The following is a 27,266-nucleotide window of genomic DNA, read 5'->3' as shown; positions in this document are numbered from 1 at the left end:
TTAGTCTGTTACCTCTTCTTTAGTAGCCTCTTTGATCTCCAATGTTGGTTCTGATGTTCTTTCCGGTGCTGTAATCTATGAAAGAAAAGAAAAATCTTCAACTCAATGATTTCAAATATCATTAACAAATATCCTGAGCCAAGGCCTGATTTTCCATTAGGCAGACAAGGCAGCTGCATATAGTCCCATGTCTGATGGGGAACCTACTCTGTTTGTTAAAATCTCCCCTTTAACTTCTGACCAGAACAAGGGGTGCTTGCCTCTGAGATACCTGTATTAGGTCTGATGGAGTCTGATCTGTACATGGCTCTGCCACCCAGATTGAACACAGTGATCTCTGGTAGTGAGGGGGAGAGGACTGGGACCAGAATGGCCAACTCAGAAATGCATGAGAGGTACACAAAGCCACACTGACACATAATGCTAGAAAATATATCTACAAGCATTGCACACACATTGTATTACAGAGACTGAAAACCTTATAGATTAACTATAAAATATTGTTTATTCTGTCACATTCACTATAGTGGCACTTTCAGAACAGAGGCTACTGCCCTTTAAGATCTCTGTATGCATTCTGATGAAGCCGGATCTCTTCATGGCTCCGCCCTCTTAGACTGAACACAGTGATCTGAGCATGGCCCCGCCCCCTCAGACTGAACACAGTGATCTCTGCATGGCCCCACCTACTGAGCCTGAACACAATTATTTCTGTATGGCTCTGCCCTCTAAGACTAAAAATATTGATCTCCTGGAGGGAGGGGTAGAGGTATGGGGCCAGAATGGCCAACTCAGAACTCTAAATGCATTGATTTTCCAATGGATCAGATAACACCAAACAGTTGATCTCCCCTGGCCTGTTAAGTCTGAGCAGGAGGGAGCAAAGTGAATTTAATTTACAGGTTGTATTACAGAGACTGAAAATCTTATGATTTAACTATAGCATATTGTTTAGTCTGTTACCTCTTCTTTAGTAGCCTCTTTGATCTCCAATGTTAGTTCTGATGTTCTTTCCGGTGCTGTAGTCTGTGAAAGAAAATAAAAATCTTCAACTCAATGATTTCAAATATCATTAACAACTATCCTGAGCCAGGGCCTAAATTCCCATTAGGCTGACAAGGCAGCTGCATATAGTCCCATGTCTGATGGGGATCCTACTCTGTTTGTTAAAAGCTCCTTACTATCTCCTGACCTGAACAAAGGGTGCTGGGCTCTGAGACACCTGTATTAAGTCTACTGGAGCTTGATCTGTGCGTGACTCCACCCACACACAGTATTACAGAGACTGAAAATCTTATAGATTAACTATAGAATATAATATTTATTAGTCTCTTACCTTTACTATAGTGGAACTTTCTGTTTCCAGTCTTGGTTTTGATATAGGCTATTAAAGAAAAAAAAAATATTCAACTCGATTAATTCTAATATAATAAGATAGTAGGCAGGTGCATACAGTGCCATGTCTGATGGGGGCACCTACTCTGTGTGTTACGAAGCCCCTCCTTACCTCCTGCCAGGTGTTTGCTGATCAGAAAAGAGACTGCTGCTCTCTAAGATCTCTGTATGCATTCTGATGGAGACTGATCTCTTCATGGCTCCGCCCTCTCAGACTAAACAGTGATCTGAGCATGGCCCCGCCCCCTCAGGATTTACACAGTGATCTGTGCATGGCCCCGTCCACTGAGCCTGAACACAATTATCTCTGTCTGGCTCCGCCCTCTAAGACTAAAAATATTGATTTCCTGGAGGGAGGGGGAGAGGTCTAAATGGATTGTTTTTCCAATGGATCAGATAACACCAGACAGTTGATCTCCTCTGGCCTGTTAAGTCTGAGCAGGCGGGAGCAAAGTGAATTTAATTTACAGGTTGTATTACAGAGACTGAAAATCTTATGATTTAACTATAGCATATTGTTTAGTCTGTTACCTCTTCTTTGGTAGCCTCTTTGATCTCCAATGTTGGTTCTAATGTTCTTTCCGGTGCTGTAGTCTATGAAAGTAAAGACAAATCTTCAACTCAATGATTTCAAATATCATTAACAAATATCCTGAGCCAGGGCCTGATTTCCATTAGGCAGACAAGGCAGCTGCATATAGTCCCATGTCTGATGGGGAACCTACTCTGTTTGTTAAAAGCTCACCCCTAACTTCTAACCAGAACAAGGGGCGCTTGCCTCTGAGATACCTGTATGAGTCTGATGGAGTCTGATCTGTACATGGCTCTGCCACCCAGATTGAACACAGTGATCTCTGGTAGTGAGGGGGAGAGGGCTGGGACCAGAATGGCCAAATCAGAAATGCATGAGAGGTACACAAAGCCACACTGACACATAATGCTAGAAAATATATCTACAAGCATTGCACACACATTATATTACAGAGACTGAAAACCTTATTGATTAACTATAGAATATTGTTTATTCTGTTACATTTACTATAGTGGCACTTTCAGAACAGAGGCTATTGCTTTCTAAGATCTCTGTATGCATTCTGATGAAGCCTGATCTCTTCATGGCTCCGCCCTCTAAGACTGAACACAGTGATCTGAGCATGGCCCCGCCCCCTCAGGCTGTACACAGTGATCTGTGCATGGCCCCACCCACTGAACATGAACACAATTATCTCTGTCTGGCTCCGCCCTCTAGGACTAAAAATATTGATCTCCTGGCGGGAAGGGGAGAGGTATGGGGCCAGAATGGCCAACTCAGAACTCTAAATGGATGGATTTTCCAATTGATCATATAACACCAAACAGTTGATCTCCCCTGGCCTGTTAAGTCTGAGCAGGAGGGAGCAAAGTGAATTTAGTTTTATAATGTTCCCAATTTAATTTACAGGTTGTATTACAGAGACTGAAAATCTTATGATTTAACTATAGCATATTGTTTTGTCTGTTACCTCTTCTTTAGTAGCCTCGTTGATCTCCAATGTTGGTTCTGATGTTCTTTCCGGTGCTGTAGTCTATGAAAGAAAAGAAAAATCTTCAACTCAATGATTTCAAATATCATTAATAAACAATCTGAGCCAGGGCCTGATTTCCAATTAGGCTGACAAGGCAGCTGCATATAGTCCCATGTCTGATGGGGAACCTACCCTGTTTGTTAAAAGCTCCTTACTATCTCCTGACCAGAACAAAGGGTGCTGGGCTCTGAGATGCCTGTATTAAGTCTGATGGAGCCTGATCTGTTCATGGCTCTGCCCTCTCAGACTAAGCACAGTGATCTGAGCATGGCCCTGCCCCCTAAGACTGAACACTGATCTGAGCATGGCCCCGCCCCCTCAGGCTGTACACAGTGATCTGTGCAAGGCCCCACCCACTGAGCCTGAGCACAATTATCTCTGTATGGCTCCGCCCTCTAAGACTAAAAATAATGATCTCCTGGAGGGAGGGGGAGAGGTATGGGGCTGTAGCGGTACTTACCCTTTCCAGGGGCTGCCCGGGGTCCTCTGTTTGAGCCGCGCGTGGACCTGCTGCTGCACGAGCGGCGCGCGGCTCATCCGATGGCTGGAACAGGAGGGCGGGCAGTGACCACGAGAAGCGGTCACGTGTCCCGCCTGACTCTAAGAGCGTGCCGCGGGTCTCGGGCGCGCTCTTAAAGGGACAGTGGGAGCCTAAATTGGAAAAGGTCTCCCATTGGTCCCTGTCATACCACACTCCCCATACACTTACCTTTTGGGGGCGTGGATATGACAGGGGCCAATCAAAATAGGTGTTTAGTTATTTATACTCACCTTTTTCCCTTAGTTCCTTGCCCTATCGTGGTTTCTGTTTCAGTTCCCTTTAGCGCTTGTTGTGTTCAGTTGTGTTCCTTCGTACTTGACCATGGCTTTGTTTTCTGACTACGTTATCTCTTTATCCTTATCTGTTCTGTTTGCCGGCTTGCTGTTTTCTGTGTACCAGACCCCGGCTAGTCCTAGTTTATGCTGTCTCTTTGTGCCCTTGACCTCGGAACGTTCCTGACTCTGTACTTCTCCTATATACGTCGAGTCCGGCCACTCTAAGGTCTGGTAGACGTATCTCCCCTCTGTGTTGTCTTCTGTTTAGCTGAATCCTGCGTGTTGGGGTATATTTTCGTTACATTATGATAGGGCCATGGACCCCGCAGATTTAGCTCAGCAGATGGCATCCCATGAGGCTAGATTTGTAGAGCAGGATCACCGTATGGATCAGATAGCCCAGGCTCTCCAGACACTCTTATCTAGAACTATTCCAGCAACCACACCTAACCCTCCTACACCTTTTCTTCCTGAGGTATCTGCTTTGCCTAATACTTCGGCCCATTTAACATCTCCTCCTAGGTATGGAGGGGACTCTAAGACATGCAGAGGTTTCATTAATCAAATAGAATTCCACTTTGAGATGTATCCACGTTCCTTTCCCACAGAAGGTGGGGTTCCTTATGCACCAACTTACCGATAAAGCACTTGAGTGGGCAAATCCTATTTGGGAGGCTAATGGACCTATGGTGCATGATTTCAACAGTTTTCTTATGGCTTTTTGTAGAACTTTTGACACAACGAAAAGGTCAAAAAATGCCGCAAGAGCATTAATGAGAATTAAACAGGGTTCTAGGACTGTGGCTGACTATGCTATTCAGTTTCGTACCCTTGCTTCACAGGTAGATTGGACCAACAATGGGTTAACTACTGCATTCATGGAAGGTTTATCTGACACTATATTGGATGAGGTAGCAGCTAAGGAGCTTCCTATTGCATTAGAGGACCTTATTGACTACCTCATTGATATAGATAATAGGATTCGTGACAGGCTATATACTAAGAACGGGAATAGACGTTTGGTTACACCTATTAACCCCCAGAGTTGATAAACCTGAGGGTGTTAAAGTATCTGAGGAGGAACCCATGCAATTAGGGGTTGCCAAACTCTCTGATACTGAAAAATTACATAGGAGAAGGAACAGACTCTGCCTATACTGTGGTAGGAGAGACCATATGGTAAAGGAATGTCCTTTGCTTCCGGAAAACTCTCGCACCTAAGACCTTATAGGGGACTGGCCTTGGGTGTGATATCTAAGTCTCCTAAATTGCCTCCTAACTGTTTACTTCCCCCTGTTTCTTTACATATGGGAGAGAGTTGTATAGCTGAGCACATATACGCTCTGGTTGACTCCGGGGCAGCTGAAAATTTCATAGACTCTGGTTTTGTTAAGAAAAACAACATTCCCATCAGAGAGAAGGAGATAGCCTTGGCCGTTGATGGTAGACCATTAAGTTTTCCAGTTGTTACTCATGAAACTGTACTGTTACACATGTACACAGGGGTTTTACACTTTGAAACCATTCGGTTCCAGGTCATCACCTCTCCTTCTTCACACCTCGTGTTAGGGTACCCATGGTTACGTGCTCACAATCCCATTTTCGACTGGGAGTCAGGGCAAATAAAATCATGGAGCGAAGCCTGCCACGAGTCTTGTACTATTGAAGTCACCCCTTTGAATTCTATTAATGTTCCTACTACTCCTCCTTTGTCTACGGTTATACCCCCTCAGTACTTATTTCTCAAGACTGTCTTCGATAAAAGGGAGGCTGACAAATTACCGCCTCACAGACCCTACGATTGTGCTATCGATTTATTGCCTGGCACTATACCTCCAAAGGGCAGGGTGTACCCTTTATCTGTTCAAGAAAACCGTGTCGGCGGGGCTTGGGAGCAATGCTGAACAGACGCCATCTCCATCAGCTCCCGACCTCGCAACGATTAACCTGTGAATATCACGAGCATCTCAACCCAATCGAAGACATTAATCCCACCCCGAGTATTGGGAAACCGAGAGGAGTCAACTAATGCCCTTCTTTCACCAAACAGAGCCGGGAAAGGTGAAACAAAAACACCGGGCCTACCTCACACCCACGAGATACAGCCTGGAATCTCTCCTAGACAGCATCGGGACACAATACCACCCGGACTCGGAGGAGACTGTCACCGCAACACACAGCAGCCCCACTGCAACCATGGGGCGTCGCACGCAGAAACAGCACCCGGCATCGGCAGCAGACCAGCCAAACATCGGGGAGATGCTGCAACGACAAGCACCCTCCAAAATGGCCGCCACGAGAACCTCCACAGAAGGCCCACCGCCAGCACTACCGGCGATAGCTCACTCACTGGAGCTAAGGCCTGAGGACACACGACCCCTGGCTTGCACAGAGCTGAGCGACAACACCTTCGCTACAAAACAAGACCTGCAAAATTGGATGCAGGAGATTCAATCCTTGCTGGCCACGGATATTGGTACTCTGCCATGGAAGGGGACATACAATCACTAACAAGTGGGACATCAAAAGTCACCGAAGCACTGCACTCCCTGCAGACAGCCGACCAAGCACTAGCGACACAGGTGGCCACCAAGGAGGACCGCCTGCGTCGCAATCATATTAAGCTTAGGGGAGTGCCGAAAGGAATCACCTCAGAGGAGTTGCCCCACTTTGTAAGAAGGCTTTTAACCACTATACTACCACCAGCTATAGCCAGAAAACGCACACTAGAGGGCATATGTCGCCTGCCAGCAGGGAACAACACACCTGCCGCAGAGGCAAGAGACGTTATCCTGAAATGTGCCACAACACAAGATAAAGCAGCAATAATGGCAGCAATCAGAGGCAAGACTCCCCTACCATTCGAAAATTCCAACCTGTTTTTTTTCCAAGACCTAACTCGAGCGACACTGCACTGGCGAAGATCGATAAAGCACCTAACAAGCTGCCTGAGAACCGCAGGCATACAGTACAGATGGGGCATGCCGCGGACTCTGATGATTACGCACAACGGGACTATCCACAGAGCCACATCGGAGACAGACATACTTGCAGTCCTCACACTTCTGGGACTATCGGACGCTCTCCAGACAACCGCCCAGACAGGAACATCCCAGATGGGAGATCCAGCCACCGCAAGACCATTTACCCCCGAGCCCCAATCACAGACTCGGAAACCTGACAAGGTCTGCAAGCAAAACTAGCCAACCCAGCTAAACCGGACTCTATTATACCTGCATACAGAACTGTTATTCTTTAAGTATAGCTGTTTTTCGTTATTTCGTCGTTATAACCGTTATAACCTTTGTTCTTCATCCACTTGGTACACACACATTCGGTGACAATCACACAACACCTCACTAATGCAGGGAAGCTCCAAACAAGCTCCCTACATCTCCCCCCCCCCATAGCCCCCCCTAGGTTAGGGGCTTCCACTACCGTGGTAACAGCCGTGACCTCACACTAACGCTCCACCACAGCCGACCCGCACATAAAGGGTGACAACACCTCATATAAAACCACTGGTAGACTACCCTTGACTACTCATGAACACCACAAACTAGTGCACTTACACATAGCAATAAGTAGCCTCACCAATGGTACAAACCTGTGACCCTAACTACAATGAGCAGAAATAAGGGCTACCACTATTCCATGAAGGGCTATAAACCCAGGAACATATGTAAGCACTAATATCCGCAATTCTTACGCAACATGTATAAAAATAAAAATATGTGCTGATCAACTTGACTAAATACTGTGAAATGCATACTCTTATAAAATAAATTGCTTTATCTCCTGTATATGTCAATATAATGCATGAAACCTAATAATGCACAAACAAAATAAAGAATAAAAAAAAAAAAAAAAAGAAGAAAACCGTGTCATGGAGGAGTATATTAAGGAATCACTAAAAAAAGGGGTTTATTAGATCCTCTTCTCCGGCTGGAGCGGGGTTCTTCTTTGTATCGAAGAAAGAAGGTGATTTAAGACCGTGTATCGATTATAGAGGTCTAATTAAAATCACTATCAAAAATGCATACCCTATTCCTTTAATCACGGAATTATTCGACAGGCTCAAACATGCTACTGTATTCACTAAATTGGGTCTTAGAGGTGCATACAATTTAATACGTATTAAGAAAGACCACGAATGGAAGACGGCATTCAACACTAGATCTGGCCATTACGAGTATACTGTTATGCCATTTGGTCTATGTAATGCCCCAGCAGTATTTCAAGAATTTATTAATGACGTCTTAAGAGACTTTATTCACACATTTGTAATTGTGTACTTGGATGACATATTAATATATTCTACAGATTTACACACTCATCACAGACATGTTGCAACAGTTCTGAAGACCCTTCTTGCTAATGGTCTTTATTCTAAACTGGAAAAATGTCTATTTGACCAATCCGAAGTCCAGTTTTTGGGGTATTTGATTTCCGCTAAAGGTTTTCGTATGGATCCCCAGAAGCTTTCTGCTGTCATAGAATGGCCTCTACCACAAGGTTTGAAAGACATTCAGCGTTTTCTTGGTTTCTCTAACTATTATAGACGTTTTATTAAAGGTTTTTTCCTCTATTGTAGCGCCTATCACCTGTATGACAAAAAAGGATGGCAATACTCGTGTCTGGTCTCCCGAGGCACTTCAGGCTTTTGAATTTCTTAAGACTACGTTCGCCTCTGCACCTATTTTACAGCATCCTGTCCCCTCACTGCTTCCGATATCGGGGCAGGTGCTGTCTTATCCCAAAGAGAGTCGCCTGATAAGCCATTGCATCCTTGTGGCTTCTTTTCCAAACAAATGTCCAAAGCAGAAAATAATTATGATGTGGGTAATCGCAAACTCCTTGCTATTATTTTAGCACTTAAAGAATGGAGACATTTGTTAGAAGGAACTAAGGATCCTATCCTCATATTTACAGATCACAAGAACCTATCCTACCTTAGTGAGGCTAAAAGATTGTCTTCTAGGCAGGCTAGGTGGTCACTGTTTTTGTCTCATTTCAATTATATTATCACCTATAGGCCAGGTGATCGCAACACTAAAGCAGATGCTCTATCCAGACAGTTCGAAACTGCTGACAAACAGGAGATTGATGTTACTCCCGTCATTCCCCCAGACAGGATAATAGCTACTACTATTTTGTCTATTTCCTCGTCCCTCTTGCAGGCCATACAAGCAAAACAAAGCATGGCCCCTAGCGAGAGGCCTACTGATAAACTATTCGTTGATGTTACCGAGAGACGGGAGATTCTGTCGTTGTATCATGACACTAAGACTGCTGGACATCCTGGTATTTCCAAAACGGTGTCAGCTGTTTCTCGGTATTTCTGGTGGGATTCCTTACGCAAGGATGTCACCGACTATATAGGTGCTTGTACTACTTGTGCCTGTATGAAATCTTCTCGTAGAGTTCCCTGTGGGCTGTTGCATCCGTTACCCGTTCCCGAGAGACCTTGGTCTAACCTGTCCATAAATTTTATTGTTGAATTACCCCCTTCGAATGGTAACACAGTTATCCTAATGATAGTAGATCGGTTTTCCAAGATGGCCCACTTTGTGTCTCTTCGCAAGCTGCCCACGTCTAGGGAACTGGCACTTATCTTCGCTAGAGAGGTGTTTCGGTTGCATGGCATTCCCGTATCTATTGTGTCCGATAGGGGTAGCCAATTTATTTCCAGGTTCTGGAAAGCCTTTTGTTCGGAAATGGGTATTACTCTCTCATTTTCTTCCGCATACCACCCCCAGTCTAATGGAGCTGCTGAACGTGCCAATCAATCTCTGGAGCAGTAACTTCGTTGTTTTGTATCCCACCATCAGAACAATTGGTCTGACCTTCTTCCTTGGGCTGAGTTTCCTCGGAATAACGCTACTCATGATTCTTCCGGCAAAAGTCCTTTATGGCCAGCATCCCGTTGTTCTACCGGCTGCTTTCTCCTCACAGGTCATGCCAGTTCTGGATGAGCATTTGGCTGGTTTGCATAATACTTGGGAGCAGGTTCAGAGTTCTTTGGTGGATTCCGCTGCTAGCCAGAAGGTGCAGGCTGACAAGCATCGCAGGCGGCTCCTTCTTATGTCGTGGGGGACAGGGTTTTTCTTTCCACGCGAAATATTCGCCTCCGGGTGCCTTCTATGAAATTGGCTCCCCGCTTTATTGGTCCTTATCGTGTTTTGCATAAGGTTAATCCTGTTTGTATGCCTTGGGTCTTCCTAAGAATCTGCGTATTTCCAATGTCTTTCACACTTCGTTGTTGAAGCCTTACGTATGCAACCGCTATACCCGGCATACCCCTCCTCCCCCTCCTGTCTCTGTGGAGGGTCATGAGGAGTTTGAAGTTTCTGCCATTCTTGACTCTCGTTTCCTAAGAGGTCGACTTCAATACCTGGTGCATTGGAAGGGCTATGGGTCTGAGGAGCACAGTTGGATTTTCGCTGATGCTGTTCACGCTCCTCGCCTTGTGCATTCCTTCCATTCTCGTTTTCCTGCCAGGCCTGGCCCTCCCCGCCCGGAGGGCATGTCCTCAGGGGGGGGTACTGTAGCGGTACTTACCCTTTCCAGGAGCCGGCCAGGGTCCTCTGTTCGAGCCGCGCGCGGTCCTGCTGCTGCACGAGCCGCGCACGGCTCATCTGACGGCTGGAACAGGAGGCAGTGACCGCGAGAAGTGGTCACGTGTCCCGCCTGACTCTAAGAGCGCGCCGCGGGTCCCTGTCATACCACACTGGTCCCTGTCATACCACACTCCCCATACACTTATCTTTTGGGGGCGTGGACATGACAGGGGCCAATCAAAATAGGTGTTTAGTTATTTATACTCACCTTTTCCCTTAGTTCCTTGCCCTATCGTGGTTTCTGTTTCAGTTCCCTTTAGCGCTTGTTGTGTTCAGTTGTGTTCCTTCGTACTTGACCTTGGCTTTGTTTTCTGACTACGTTATCTCTTTATCCTTATCTGTTCTGTTTGCCGGCTTGCTGTTTTCTGTGTACCAGATCCCGGCTAGTCCTAGTTTACGCTGTCTCTTTGTGCCCTTGACCTCGGATCGTTCCTGACTCTGTACTTCTCCTATATACGTCGAGTCCGGCCACTCTAAGGTCCGGCAGACGTATCTCCCCTCTGTGTTGTCTTCTGTTAAGCTGAATCCTGCGTGTTGGGGTATATTTTCGTTACAGGGGCCAGAATGGCCAACTCGGAACTCTAAATGCATTGATTTTCCAATGGATCAGATAATACCAAACAGTTGATCTCCCCTGGCCTGTTAAGTCTGAGCAGGAGGGAGCAAAGTGAATTTAATTTACAGGTTGTATTACAGAGACTGCAAATCTTATGATTTAACTACAGCATATTGTTTAGTCTGTTACCTCTTCTTTAGTAGACTCTATGATCTCCAATGTTGGTTCTGATGTTCTTTTCGGTGCTGTGGTCTATGAAAGAAAAGAAAAATCTTCAACTCAATGCCAGGGCCTGATTTCCCATTAGGCTGACAAGGCAGCTGCATATAGTCCCATGTCTGATGGGGAACCTACTCTGTTTGTTAAAACCTCCCTCCTAACTTCTGACCAGAACAATGGGCGCTTGCCTCTGAGATACCTGTATAAGGTCTCATGGAGTATGATCTGTACATTGCTCTGCCACCCAGATTGAACACAGTGATCTCTGGAAGAGAGGGGGAGAGGACTGGGACCAGAATGGCCAACTCAGAAATGCATGAGAGGTACACGAAGCCACACTGACACATAATGCTAGAAAATATATCTACAAGCATTGCACACACATTGTATTACAGAGACTGAAAACCTGATAGATTAACTATAGAATATTGTTTAGCCTGTTACATTTACTATAGTGGCACTTTCAGAACAGAGGCTACTGCTTTCTAAGATCTCTGTATGCATTCTGATGAAGCCTGATCTGTTCATGGCTCCGCCCTCTCAGACTGAACACGGTGATCTGAGCATGGCCCCGCCTCCTCAGACTGAACAGTGATCTGAGCATGGCCCCGCCCCCTTGGGCTGTACACAGTGATCTGTGCAGGGCCCCGCCCACTGAGCCTGAACACAATTATCTCTGTCTGGCTCCGCCCTCTAAGACTAAAAATATTGATCCCCTGGAGGGAGGGGGAGAAGTATGGGGCCAGAATGGCCAACTCAGAACTTTAAATTCATTGATTTTCCAATGGATCAGATAATACCAAATAGTTGATCTCCCCTGGCCTGTTAAGTCTGAGCAGGAGGGATCAAAGTAAATTTAATTTACAGGTTGTATTACAGAGACTGAAAATCTTATGATTTAACTATAGCATATTGTTTAGTCTGTTACCTCTTCTTTAGTAGCCTCTTTGATCTCCAATGTTGGTTCTGATGTTCTTTCCGGTGCTGTAGTCTATGAAAGAAAAGAAAAATATTCAACTCAATGATTTCAAATATCATTAATAAATATCCTGAGCCAATGCCCGATTTCCCATTAGGCAGACAAGGCAGCTGCATATAGTCCCATGTCTGATGGGGAACCTACTCTGTTTGTTAAAAGCTCCTTACTATCTCCTGACCAGAACAAAGGGTGCTGGGCTCTGAGAGGCCTGTATTAAGATATGTGCGTGACTCCACCCACACCCTGTATTACAGAGACCGAAAACCTAATAGATTCACTATAGAATATTGTCTAGTCTGTTACATTTACTATAGTGGCATTATCAGAACAGAGGATGCTTCTCTCTAAGATCTCTGTATGCATTCTGATGAAGTCTGATCTCTTCATGGCTCCACCCTCTCAGACTGAACACAGTGATCTGAGCATGGCCCCGCTCCCTCAAACTGAACACAGTGATCTGAGCATGGCCCACTCCCTCAGACTGAACACAGTGATCTGAGCATAGCTCTGCCCCCTCAGGCTGTACACAGTGATCTGTGCATGGCCCCACCCACTGAGCCTGAACACAATTATCTCTGTCTGGCTCCGCCCTCTAGGACTAAAAATATTGATCTCCTGGAGGGAAGGGGAGAAGTATGGGCCAGAATGGCCAACTCAGAACTCTAAATTCATTGATTTTCCAATGGATCAGATAATACCAAACAGTTGATCTCCCCTGGCCTGTTAAGTCTGAGCAGGAGGGATCAAAGTGAATTTAATTTACAGGTTGTATTACAGAGACTGAAAATCTTATTGTCAGGACCCCGCGGGCGGCTGCAAGGGGAGGCTGCAGTCCGCTCGCGGCACTCACCCTCCAGCCGTCCACGGTCCCCTTCCTGCCAGGTGTTCGGCGGGCGGCATCCTCCCAGCCACGGGTGCCGTCCGCGTCTTCTTCCGGGTCCCCCAGTGGCAGCATGCATGACGCTGCACGCTGGGAGACCGGCCAATTTGTTACACGCCGGGGTCAGTCACCTGACCCGGCGTTAAAGGCACAGTGCCTCAATCACAGTGGGAGGTTTAGATATCTCCCACGTGTGATTGTTAATTCTGATTGGAAATTAGCCAATCAGAATTAACCTTCTGGTTTATATACTTACCTTTCCTGTTCCTCCCTGCCCTGTTGTGGTCTTTGCTTTATAGTATTGATTCTGAACGTGTGATTTCTGGTTACGTACTCTCTGGCTTGTTATACTGACTTTGTGACTTTCTCCTACCCTTTGACCTCGGCTTGTTTCTCGTTATTCTGTTTTCTGGTTCCCCTTACTCGGCTTGTCTCCTGACTATTCTGTGTGTGCTTAGCCCGGCCACTCTAAGGACCGGTACTGCACACTTTCTGTGTGTGTGTCTGTGTGTATGTTAGCGTGTTGGGTTCCCCGAATCGTGACATTACAACAGGGCCATAATGGAACCTGCTGACATACCACAGCTCCTAGTTAATCAGGAGGCTAGAATGGATGGCTTGGACCACCGCATGGATCAGTTTGCTCCAGCTTTGCAAACCATACTGGCTCGCACTGCACACTTGCAGCCTGCCGTTCAGGAGGTGGCTGCTGCTGTGCCCGAGCCCATTCCCACTGACAGATCTAAAATAGCCTTTTTGATAAACCACTTGTCAGGGAGAGCTTTAGCATGGGCTAATCCCATGTGGGAGAATGCTTCCCCAATGTCCTTTGCAGACTTTTTGACCGCTTTCAAACGCACATTTGATCAACCCGGCAGGGTTGCTTCTGCTGGCAAAGCTCTGCTTAGGGTCCGACAGGTTAACAGATCTGTAGCGGATTACACTATCGAATTCCGCACTCTAGCAGCTGAGGTGGTTTGGAATAATGATGCCCTCGTTACAGCCTTTCAGGAGGGTTTGGCCGCTTACATCCTGGACGAAATAGCCTCCAGGGAATTGCCTGTCCTTCTGGATGATCTTATAGATTATATCATCCGTATTGATAATCGTATTAGAGAGAGACGTAGTCAGAGGCGTATGTATACTCAGATGTTACCTGCTTTACCCAGTACTGCGTTACTGGCATTACCCCCTTCTAGCCAACCTCCCCCTGAAACCTTGCAATTGGGTGTTACTGGGTTAACTGAGGTAGAAAAATCATACCGAAGAAGGGAAGGGTTATGCCTTTACTGTGGGAAAAGGGGACATCTTCTAAGAACCTGCCCTGAATTGCGGGGAAAACTGCAGCACCCAAGGCCTATAGAGGGGTCGGCCTCGGGTGTTATGTCGTTTACCCCTCACGTCCCCATTACTAGACCGTTTATTACGGTTACCCTTTTTGTTGGTAATACTACCGTGATTACCAAAGCCTTGATAGATTCAGGGGCTGCTGACAATCTTATGGATGAGAGTTTTGCTAAAACCGCATCTTTGACTCTGATCCAAAAGGTCACTCCCTTGGCTGTGGAGGCCATAGATGGTAGACCACTGGAGAAACCTCTGGTGACCCATGAGACCAAAGAACTGGTTATGTCTGTGGGTGCCTTGCACAAGGAAAGATTGTCCTTTCAAATAATCAACTCCCCTACAGCCTCTGTCGTTTTGGGCTTCCCCTGGTTGGTTAAACACAATCCGATGATTGATTGGGGTTGTTTGGAGATTCTCTCCTGGGGGAAATCTTGTCAAAGGGAATGTATGACTCGTGTTTGTCCTGTTGGCTTGCTTAATGTACCCACAGCCAAACCACTTTCTGTTAATGTTCCTCCTGAGTATGCGGACCTAGCTATGGTGTTTGAAAAAAGGGAGGCAGATAAACTACCACCGCACCGTGAATATGATTGTGCCATAAACCTCTTACCTGGTACTATGCCGCCTAGGGGTAAGGTATACCCTCTTTCTGAAAAAGAGAACCAGGTAATGGAGGAGTACATAAAGGAAGCCTTAAGTAAAGGTTTTATCAGAAGGTCTTCCTCTCCTGCTGGGGCTGGTTTCTTTTTTGTTGCCAAAAAGGAGGGTGACCTACGGCCTTGTATAGACTACAGGGGCCTGAACAATATAACGATTAAAAATGCCTACCCTATTCCCCTCATCACGGAGTTATTTGACCGGGTCAAAGGTTCTAAATACTTCACTAAATTAGACCTCAGGGGGGCTTATAACCTTGTTCGTATAAAGGAGAATGATGAGTGGAAAACAGCATTCAATACACGTAGCGGACATTACGAGTATCTAGTCATGCCTTTTGGACTGTGTAATGCTCCCGCTGTGTTTCAGGACCTAATAAACGATGTCCTCAGGGATCTATTGCATGTCTGTGCCGTGGTGTACCTTGACGACATCCTTGTATATTCCCCTGATTTGCAGACACATCATAATCATGTTAGGATGGTGCTGAAAAGGTTATTACAGAACGGACTTTATTGTAAATTAGAAAAATGTTTGTTCGATCAGACCTCGGTGCAATTTCTAGGATATATAATTTCCGAACAGGGTTTCAGTATGGATCCTGCTAAGTTAGAAGCCATACTATCCTGGCCGCTTCCCCAAGGTCTTAAGGCTATCCAGCGTTTTATAGGATTTGCCAACTATTACAGGAAATTTATAAGAAACTTTTCACCACTTATCTCCCCTATAACGAAGCTGACTAAGAAAGGTCTACACCCTAGGGTTTGGACTCCTGAAGCCCTTAAGGCCTTCGAAACTCTCAAGAAGGCATTTGCCTCTGCTCCAGTACTACGCCACCCTGATCCTTCCCTTCCCTTTGTTATGGAAGTGGACGCTTCTGAATCAGGCGTGGGAGCAGTACTGTCACAGAGATCATCGTATGACGAACCCCTCCATCCCTGTTGCTACTTTTCAAAAAGGTTATCTGATCCAGAAAAGAATTACGATGTTGGGAACAGGGAACTATTAGCTATTGTGTTGGCTTTTAAGGAATGGAGGTACTTATTAGAGGGTTCTAGACACAAAGTTATGGTTATAACAGATCATAAGAACCTCTCCTATATAGCTGATGCTAGAAGGTTGTCCGCCCGGCAGGCTAGATGGTCTCTATTCCTTTCACGCTTCCAATACGTGATTACCTATAGACCTGGTTGCCGTAATGCCAAAGCTGACGCTATCTCTCGACAGTATGAACCTCTAGAATCTGTTAACCCGACCCCTGAACCTATTGTACCTGCGTCTCAGATAATAGCTGCTACCCGTTTGGTTGTTTCGTCTCTTGTTCTTGATAATATTAAAACATACCAAACTCAAGCACCCCCTGAGACGCCTGTTGGCAGACTATACGTTAAAGTGAATGACAGAAAGAAGTTATTAACTTTATTTCACACCGCCAAAACTGCTGGTCATCCAGGGGTTACCAAGACTTATAAGGGCCTCCTTCAACAGTTCTGGTGGCCTTCACTCAAACGAGACGTGGTGGATTTTGTGCAGGCTTGTCGGGTCTGTACGCAGTGTAAGTCCCCTAATGTGAGACCCCAGGGTCTCCTGATGCCTCTATCGATACCCAAGAAACCATGGACCCACTTATCCATGGATTTTATTGTAGACCTTCCTCCTTCTGATGGTCAGACAGTGATATTAACTGTGACGGATAGGTTCTCTAAAATGGCGCACTTTATTCCGCTTAAGAAACTGCCTTCTGCGATTCAGCTTGCTCAGGTGTTTGCCAAGGAAGTGTTCCGCTTGCATGGGGTACCTGAGGATATTGTATCTGACAGGGGTCCTCAATTTGTCTCTCGGTTTTGGAGGGGTTTTTGTGCTGAGATGGGGGTCTCCTTGTCGTTTACTTCCTCCTATCACCCGCAGTCTAATGGTGCAGCCGAACGTGCTAATCAGTCTGTGGAGTTGTATTTGCGCTGCTTCACTAATGCGCACCAGGATGACTGGTCTCGCCTCCTTCCGTGGGCTGAATTTGCCAGGAATACGGTGTCTCATTCGTCTACTGGCTTAAGTCCTTTTGAGGTTGCTTATGGGTTTCGGCCTTCCGTCCTTCCCGGTGCGTTCTCCGACAAGGGCATGCCCGCTTTGGACCAGCACCTCGCCTCTTTGCGGAAGATGTGGGATCAGGTCCATGTTGCGCTGTCCCGTTCAGCGGCTGCTCAGAAGAAGTTTGCTGATCGCCATAGGGGTGCGGCCCCTTCCTATGTTCCGGGTGATAGGGTATGGTTGTCCTCTAGGAACCTCCGCCTCAAGGTTCCCTCGATGAAGTTCGCTCCCAGGTTCCTTGGTCCCTACAAGGTGTTACGTAGGGTTAACCCCGTTTCCTACTCCCTGGACTTGCCCTCTTCCATGCGCATTCCGAACACGTTTCACGTTTCGCTTTTGAAGCCCTTGCTTTGCAACCGGTTCTCTCGTCCCCTCGGGCGGCCTGTTTCCCCTCGCGCTGTCCCCAGTGATGTGTACGAAGTGGCTGCCCTTCTCGACTCTCGCGTTTCTAGGGGTCGGCTGCAATATCTGGTGGATTGGAAGGGGTACGGCCCTGAGGACCGGTCGTGGGTTTCGTGCTCTGATCTGCACGCTCCCTCTTTGATCCGCTCCTTTCATGCCCGGTTTCCTTTGAAGCCTTCTGCTTCCCGCCCTCTGGGCGGTCTTCGAGGGGGGGGTAATGTCAGGACCCCGCGGGCGGCTGCAAGGGGAGGCTGCAGTCCGCTCGCGGCACTCACCCTCCAGCCGTCCACGGTCCCCTTCCTGCCAGGTGTTCGGCGGGCGGCATCCTCCCAGCCACGGGTGCCGTCCGCGTCTTCTTCCGGGTCCCCCAGTGGCAGCATGCATGACGCTGCACGCTGGGAGACCGGCCAATTTGTTACACGCCGGGGTCAGTCACCTGACCCGGCGTTAAAGGCACAGTGCCTCAATCACAGTGGGAGGTTTAGATATCTCCCACGTGTGATTGTTAATTCTGATTGGAAATTAGCCAATCAGAATTAACCTTCTGGTTTATATACTTACCTTTCCTGTTCCTCCCTGCCCTGTTGTGGTCTTTGCTTTATAGTATTGATTCTGAACGTGTGATTTCTGGTTACGTACTCTCTGGCTTGTTATACTGACTTTGTGACTTTCTCCTACCCTTTGACCTCGGCTTGTTTCTCGTTATTCTGTTTTCTGGTTCCCCTTACTCGGCTTGTCTCCTGACTATTCTGTGTGTGCTTAGCCCGGCCACTCTAAGGACCGGTACTGCACACTTTCTGTGTGTGTGTCTGTGTGTATGTTAGCGTGTTGGGTTCCCCGAATCGTGACACTTATGATTTAACTATAGCATATTGTTTAGTCTGTTACCTCTTCTTTAGTAGCCTCGTTGATCTCCAATGTTGGTTCTGATGTTCTTTCCGGTGCTGTAGTCTATGAAAGAAAAGAAAAATCTTCAACTCAATGATTTCAAATATCATTAATAAATATCCTGAGCCAATGCCCGATTTCCCATTAGGCAGACAAGGCAGCTGCATATAGTCCCATGTCTGATGGGGAACCTACTCTGTTTGTTAAAAGCTCCTTACTATCTCCTGACCAGAACAATGGGTGCTGGGCTCTGAGAGGCCTGTATTAAGATCTGTGCGTGACTCCACCCACACCCTGTATTACAGAGACTGAAAACCTAATAGATTAACTATAGAATATTGTCTAGTCTGTTACATTTACTATAGTGGCATTATCAGAACAGAGGATGCTTCTCTCTAAGATCTCTGTATGCATTCTGATGAAGTCTGATCTCTCATGGCTCCACCCTCTCAGACTGAACACAGTGATCTGAGCATGGCCCCGCTCCCTCAGACTGAACACAGTGATCTGAGCATGGCCCACCCCCTCAGACTAAACACAGTGATCTGAGCTTGACCCCGCCTCCTCAGACTGAACACAGTGATCTGTGCATGGTTCACCCCCTCAGACTGAACACAGTGATCTGAGCATGGCCCCGCCCCCTCAGGCTGCACACAGTGATCTGTGCAAGGCCCCGCCCACTGAGCCTGAACACAATTATCTCTGTATGGCTCCGCCCTCTAAGACTAAATATATTGATCTCCTGGAGGGAGCAGGAGAGTTATGGGGCCAGAATGGCCAACTCAGAACTCTAAATGGATTGATTTTCCAATGGATCAGATAACACCAAACAGTTGATCTCCCCTGGCCTGTTAAGTCTGAGCAGGAGGGAGCAAAGTGAATTTAATTTTATAATGTTCCCAATTTAATTTACAGGTTGTATTACAGAGACTTAAAATCTTATGATTTAACTATAGCATATTGTTTAGTCTGTTACCTCTTCTTTAGAAGCCTCTGTGATCTCCAATGTTGGTTCTGATGTTCCATCGGGTGCTGCAGTCTATGAAAGAAAAGAAAGATCTTCAACTCAATGATTTCAAATATAATTAACAAATATCCTGTTCCAGGGCCTGCTTTCTAATTAGGCTGACAAGGCAATTGCATATAGTCCCAAGTCTGATGGGGAACCTGCTCTGTCTGTTAAAACTTACCCCCTAACTTCTGACCAGAACAATGGGCGCTTGCCTCTGAGATACCTGTATTAGGCCTGATGGAGTCTGATCTGTACATGGCTCTGCCACCCAGATTGAACACAGTGATCTCTGGTAGTGAGGGGGAGAGGACTGGGACCAGAATGGCCAACTCAGAAATGCATGAGAGGTACACAAAGCCACACTGACACATAATGCTAGAAAATATATCTACAAGCATTGCACACACATTGTATTACAGAGACTGAAAAACTTATAGATTAACTATAGAATATTGTTTAGTCTGTTACATTTACTATAGTGGCACATTCAGAACAGAGGCTACTGCCCTCTAAGATCTCTGAATGCATTCTGATGAAGCCTGATCTCTTCATGGCTCCGCCCTCTAAGACTGAACAGAGTAATCTGAGCATGGCCCCGCCCCCTCAGACTGAACACAGTGATCTGAGCATTGCCCCGCCCCCTCAGAATGAACACAGTGATCTGAGCATGGCCCCACCCACTGAACCTGAAAACAATTATCTCTGTCTGGCTCCGCCCTCTAAGACTAATTATATTGATCTCCTGGAGGGAGGAGGAGAGGTATGGGGCCAGAATGGCCAACTCAGAACTCTAAATGGATTGATTTTCCAATGGATCAGATAACACCAAACAGTTGATCTCCCCTGGCCTGTTAAGTCTGAGCAGGAGGGAGCAAAGTGAATTTAATTTTATAATGTTCCCAATTTAATTTACAGGTTGTATTACAGAGACTGAAAATCTTATGATTTAACTATAGCATATTGTTTAGTCTGTTACCTCTTCTTTAGTAGCCTCTGTGATCTCCAATGTTGGTTCTGATGTTCCTTCGGGTGCTGCAGTCTATGAAAGAAAAGAAAGATCTTCAACTCAATGATTTCAAATATCATTAACAAATATCCTGAGCCAGGGCCTGATTTCCCATTAGGCTGACAAGGCAGCTGCATATAGTCCCATGTCTGATGGGGAACCTAATCTGTTTGTTAAAACCTCCCACCTAACTTCTGACTAGAACAAGGGGCGCTTGCCTCTGAGATACCTGTATTAGGTCTGATGGAGTCTGATCTGTACATGGCTCTGCCACCCAGATTGAACACAGTGATCTCTGGTAGTGAGGGGGAGAGGACTGGGACCAGAATGGCCAACTCAGAAATGCATGAGAGGTACACAAAGCCACACTGACACATAATGCTAGAAAATATATCTACAAGCATTGCACACACATTGTATTACAGAGACTGAAAAACTTATAGATTAACTATAGAATATTGTTTAGTCTGTTACATTTACTATAGTGGCACTTTCAGAACAGAGGCTACTGCCCTCTAAGATCTCTGTATGCATTCTGATGAAGCCTGATCTCTTCATGGCTCTGCCCTCTCAGACAACACAGTGATCTGAGCATGGCCCCGCCCCCTCAGACTGAACACAGTGATCTGAGCATTGCCCCGCCCCCTCAGAATGAACACAGTGATCTGAGCATGGCCCACCCCCTCAGATTAAACACAGTGATCTGAGCATGGCCCACCCCCTCAGACTGAACACAGTAATCTGAGCTTGGCCCTGCCCCCTCAGACTGAACACAGTGATCTGAGCATTGCCCCGCCCCCTCAGACTGAACACAGTGATCTGAGCATAGCCCTGCCCCCTCAGGCTGTACACAGTGATCTGTGCAAGGCCCCGCCCACTGAGCCTGAGCACAATTATCTCTGTATGGCTCTGTCCTCTAAGACTAAAAATATTGATCTCCTGGAAGGAGGAGGAGAGGTATGGGGCCAGAATGGCCAACTCGGAACTCTAAATGCATTGATTTTCCACTGGATCAGATAACACCAAACAGTTGATCTCCCCTGGCCTGTTAAGTCTGAGCAGGAGGGAGCAAAGTGAATTTAATTTACAGGTTGTATTACAGAGACTGAAAATCTTATGATTTAACTATAGCATATTGTTTAGTCTGTTACCTCTTCTTTAGTAGCCTCTTTGATCTCCAATGTTGGTTCTGATGTTCTTTCCGGTGCTGTAGTCTATGAAAGAAAAGAAAAATCTTTAACTCAATGATTTCAAATATCATTAATAAATATCCTGAGCCAGTGCTCGATTTCCCATTAGGCTGACAAGGCAGCTGCATATAGTCCCAAGTCTGATGGGGAACCTACTCTGTTTGTTTAAAGCTCATTACTATCTCCTGACCAGAAGAAAGGGTGCTGGGCTCAGAGATGCCTGTTTTAAGTCTGATGGAGCCTGATTTGTGCGTGACTCCACCCCCACACTGTATTACAGAGACTGAAAACCTTATAGATTAAGTATAGAATATTGTTTAGTCTGTTACATTTACTATAGTGGCATTTTCAGAACAGAGCAGCCTGCTGCTCTCTAAGATCTCTGTATGCATTCTGATGAAGCCTGATCTCTTCATGGCTCCACCCTCTCAGACTGAACACAGTGATCTGAGCATGGCCCTGCCCCCTCAGACGGAACACAGTGATCTGAGCATGGCCAACCCCCTCAGACTAAACACAGGGATCTGAGCTTGACCCCGCCCCCTTAGACTGAACACAGTGATCTGTGCATGGCCCCACCCACTGAACATGAACACAATTATCTCTGTCTGGCTCCGCCCTCTAAGACTAAAAATATTCATCTCCTGGAGGGAGGAGGAGAAGTATGTGGCCAGAATGGCCAACTCAGAACTCTAAATCTCAGAATTCTAAATGGATTGATTTTCCAATGGATCAGATAACACCAAACAGTTGATCTCCCCTGGCTTGTTAAGTCTGAGCAGGAGAGAGCAAAGTGAATTTAATTTTATAATGTTCCCAATTTAATTTACAGGTTGTATTACAGAGACTGCAAATCTCATGATTTAACTATGGCATATTGTTTAGTCTGTTACCTCTTCTTTAGTAGCCTCTGTGATCTCCAATGTTGGTTTTGATGTTCTTTCCGGTGCTGTAGTCTATGAAAGAAAATAAAAATCTTCAACTCAATGATTTCAAATATCATTAACAAATATCCTGAGCCATTGCCCGATTTTCCATTAGGCTGATAAGGCAGCTGCATATAGTCCCATGTCTGATGGGGAACCTACTCTGTTTGTTAAAATCTCCCCCTTAACTTCTGACCAGAACAAGGGGCACTTGCCTCTGAGATACCTGTATTAGGTCTGATGGAGTCTGATCTGTAAATGGCTCTGCCACCCAGATTGAACACAGTGATCTCTGGTAGTGAGGGGGAGAGGACTGGGACCAGAATGGCCAACTCAGAAATGCATAAGAGGTACACAAAGCCACACTGACACATAATGCTAGAAAATATATCTACAAGCATTGCACACACATTGTATTACAGAGACTGAAAACCTTATAGATTAACTATAGAATATTGTTTAGTCTGTCACATTCACTAAAGTAGCACTTTCAGTACAGAGGCTACTGCCCTCTAAGATCTCTGTATGCATTCTGATGAAGCCTGATCTCTTCATTGCTCCGCCCTCTCAGACTGAACACAGTGATCTGAGCTTGGCCCCGCCCTCTCAGGCTGAACACAGTGATCTGAGCTTTGCCCCGCCCCCTCAGAATGAACACAGTGATCTGAGCATGGCCCCGCCCCCTCACACTGAACACAGTGATCTGAGCATGGCCCCGCCCCCTCACACTGAACACAGTGATCTGAGCATGGCCCGCCCCCTCAGACTGAACACAGTGATCTGAGCATGGCCCACCCCTCAGACTGAACACAGTGATCTGAGCATAGCTCCGCCCCCTCAGGCTGTACACAGTGGTCTGTGCATGGCCCCACCCACTGAACATGAACACAATTATCTCTGTCTGGCTCCGCCCTCTAGGTCTAAAAATATTGATCTCCTGGAGGGAGGGGGAGAAGTATGGGGCCAGAATGGCCAACTCAGAACTCTAAATTCATTGATTTTCCAATGGATCAGATTATACCAAACAGTTGATCTCCCCTGGCCTGTTAAGTCTGAGCAGGAGGGAGCAAAGTGAATTTAATTTACAGGTTGTATTACAGAGACTGAAAATCTTATGATTTAACTATAGCATGTTGTTTAGTCTGTTACCTCTTCTTTAGTGGCCTCTTTGATCTCCAATGTTGGTTCTGATGTTCTTTCCGGTGCTGTAGTCTATGAAAGAAAAGAAAAATCTTCAACTCAATGTTTTCAATTATCATTAATAAATATCCTGAGCCAGGGCCTGATTTCCCATTAGGCTGACAAGGCAGCTGCATATAGTCCCATGTCTGATGAGGAACCTACTCTGTTTGTTAAAAGCTCCTTACTATCTTCTGAACAGAACAAAGGGTGCTGGGCTCTGAAATACCTGTGTTAAGTCTGATGGAGCCTTATCTGTGCGTGACTCCAAAGCCACACTGACTCATACATACATGCACTCAGACATATACGCATACACTATACACATTGACATACATAGTTTATTAGCCATTGTATGGGTGAGTATATACATATATATATAACAATTTTTATAATAATTAAACAGTAAAATGTTCCGGGAAGGGTTGGAATTCTTTTCCTAAAGAAGCTTGTGATGTGCATATGGTCCTTTGAAAAGCAATAATCCATTTTCAAGGCTAGTTTATTAATAAAGACTTAAAGTATGTGAGTTTGAATTACTAGTACCTGGTTTGGAAGGAAAGGTTTTTCTGTCCGTAAATCCATTGACATTGTTTTTATTTGTTTTTCTTTATTCCCTGACAACTGAAAATAACAATATTATGAACTGTGGATATACATTTAATAAAGATGATCAAGAAAGAAGCTCACAGTATTAAAAAGAGCAAGATTTGGCATGCAGTTCCAAGGGAGGACAACTGAAAGCACAGCAGGGTTATTTACTCTACTTAGTAAATCAATGGGTAAATTTTTTTGCTTTCCATATCAGTAAAGATGTTACCTGTCTGGTCGCGCGGCGGGAGCTCTTCCGTCTGCGTTTGGATTTTGTCCGCCTGCGTTTGGATTTTATCGATTTCTTACGAATTTTAAACGTTGCTCTCTGTCTTGATTTCTGTCTTGATTTCCGTCTTGACTTCCGTCTTGATTTTCCTTCCTATAAATGGAAATGAAAAAGGTTTTCAATATATTTCATTTCTTTTACAAGACAGTATTTTAATTGAGACATTTCTGGACATTTTTATATGTGAGAGAAGAGACTTCAGAAACGTAAAACTACATCCAAACATAACACTCACTCTCCAAAGAAGTTATTTAGGCTAATAAAGAACAATATGGGCTTCCCTAATTACCTTTTAATGTTTACTATCATCACAGTGTAATCTGATCCCATATAGCAGATAAAGGTAACTCCATGAAAGAAACACTCCAGGCACCATAATCACTCTGGCGCAAGGAGTGCCTTCGTACTACCCCATTTTAAGCAGTCAAATTATTCTAGTGGCTTAGCTCAGGAGAGCTTCCGGTAGCTTTCCTAAGCTGAGCTCTGCAGTGCAGAGCTAGCTTATTGGCTGAGAGCCCCAGCTGATCATACTCTGCTTTGGTTAGACAGAGAGCTACCGGCTCTCTGACTTAGTTAGGAGAGTTGGTGAACAGTGCTCAGCAGACCTCAGGTAAGAGGTTAAACCACTCTAAACTGGTTACTTACATCAGGGCAGTGGCGGCTCTCTAATTAGGCGATTTCAATGGCCCTCCAATCCTGACCTCCAAGCGTGCCACACTCACCCCTAATCCTGTCACTCTTTCTCCCCCCCCTTAATCCTGTCACACTCACCTCACCTCGCCCTGTCACACTCCCTCCTCCAACCATGTCACACTCACCAAAACCCTTTGATACTTCCCTCCCCAATCATGCCACACTCATCCAGTCACTTTAACCCCCCTTAATTCTATTACTCACCTACCCTTGTTCTGTCACACTCCCTCCTTCAACCATGCCACATTCACCAAAACACTGTGATACAACAATGCCACACTCACCCCAACCCTATGATACTTACCTCCCCAATTATGGTACACTCATTCTGTCACTTTAACCCTGTTCCTCACTTCCCCTTGTTCTGTCACACTCCTTCCTTCAACCATGCCACATTCACCCAAAACCTGTGATACAACCCCCAACTATGCCACGCTCACCATGTCACATTAACCCCTCTAATCCACTTGCCTCGACTAGCCCTGTCACACTCACCCCCAACCCTGTCATACTGACCCTCCGTCATTCTGTGTCACTTTATCTTTGCATTGCCCATACCACCCTCACATTGCATCCATAGACACAAACATACTAAGACATGCACACATATACACACTCTGCGTGTATGTATGTGTTTATACACATACACACATTCTGCATGTGTGTGTGTATATGTATATATATATATATATATATATATATATATTTATTTATGTTCAGGGCATCCAAAGCCATACAGTTAAGAGATATAAAACATACAGGGTAGAGGCAAAGTTGGTTGTGGTGTGCCGATGATGCAGTAGGCCTGAAATAAAAGAGGGCATACCTTACATAAAGATAAGAGAAAATGGGAGTGGTGGGTGGGGCAAATCACCAGACCTGAGATGGTGGTGAGGATGGGGCTGGTGCTCCTTAAGAAGGGAAACCAAGCCCTTCTCACAACTTCAGGCCCAGCTTTCCATTTGTGTTCAGGGCATGAAAAGCTGTATAGTTAGAGATATAAAACATACAAGGAAGGGGCAAAGTCGGTTGTGGTGTGCCGGAACCGACGATGCGGTAGGCCTAAAACAAAAGAGGGCAAAAGAGAGATATCATAACAAAATTTATTTAGCCTACAGATACAACATATATACATCACATAATCATATACCTCTTGTACAGGTTGAGGTATGTATCTAATGTAGGCAGTGGACTTCCACCGACCTAACGTTTTGATAATGTGTACGGGAATATTTCTCTTGGATGCCGTGGTAGCGGCTCCTATACGGAATGACCCAAGTAATTTGCCAGGTTAACACCTAACCATACCAACAACATTCTAACATAAAGCATAAACCTACCAGTGGTGAGTGTATTCCCGTGTAAAGCCAGAAATGGTTGATTTGGTGAACTTTGAATGAAGGAAAGGTAATGATCCAACACTTTAATGGGGCACCATTGATTGCTTGTGGGGTAATATATGATTGTAACTGTCTGACCCCTTCCCCCAGTTTTCGTATGGTTTAGTGAAAGTAGGTAGTGGTCGTGTGATTTTACCAGATGTGCTCTTGTGATGAAGTCAGGGGAGTTAGTGTTAGTGGTGGTGAATTCTCTAGGCCGGAGAAAGCCGTAGAATGCTAGATATATGGCAGTTTTAATGACATTATTTATCTGTGATTCAAATGATGAGGGATCTAGGAGGTCTGAAAGTGACTGGAACACGTGATCGTGAATGGATAGTCTAGAAGGTGTAGGTATTGGTGTGGAGTCTATGATACCTTTCAATATGGTTTTAACCTGTTTCATTTTTTTATTAGGCCATGTGGTGAGGATATGGTGTTGAATGCCGGTAAGATATAATTTTATAGTGTTGAAGGATAGCTTAAGGTGAAGGTGGCAAAAGGAAATGAAAGCAACCACAGTTTCCCTAGAGAATCTGTCTATAATGTGGAACTCAAGCAAAAATCTGATGAAAATGTATTTATTTAT

General features: G+C 45.5%; 1 protein-coding gene across 1 annotated transcript; it reads right to left on the bottom strand.

Moving 5' to 3' along the window:
• LOC134597646 (zonadhesin-like) lies at window positions 1-27,083 on the bottom strand. The gene is made up of 16 exons (XM_063444849.1): window positions 26,835-27,083; window positions 24,546-24,698; window positions 24,272-24,349; window positions 23,696-23,758; window positions 22,514-22,576; window positions 21,582-21,644; window positions 20,401-20,463; window positions 19,389-19,451; window positions 18,413-18,475; window positions 12,100-12,162; window positions 11,142-11,204; window positions 2,898-2,960; window positions 1,927-1,989; window positions 1,337-1,384; window positions 964-1,026; window positions 1-75 (listed from the first exon to the last, which is right to left on the bottom strand). Exons 1-16 carry the CDS (start codon window positions 27,081-27,083, stop codon window positions 1-3), a joined length of 1,296 nt encoding a protein of 431 aa, XP_063300919.1.
• Window positions 27,084-27,266: the final 183 nt, after the last annotated feature.

Source organism: Pelobates fuscus, chromosome 1, assembly GCF_036172605.1.
Source record: "Pelobates fuscus isolate aPelFus1 chromosome 1, aPelFus1.pri, whole genome shotgun sequence".
Lineage (NCBI taxonomy): Eukaryota > Metazoa > Chordata > Amphibia > Anura > Pelobatidae > Pelobates > Pelobates fuscus.
The sequence above is the reverse complement of the archived record's forward strand: the minus strand, read 5'-3'. Positions and strand labels throughout refer to the sequence as shown.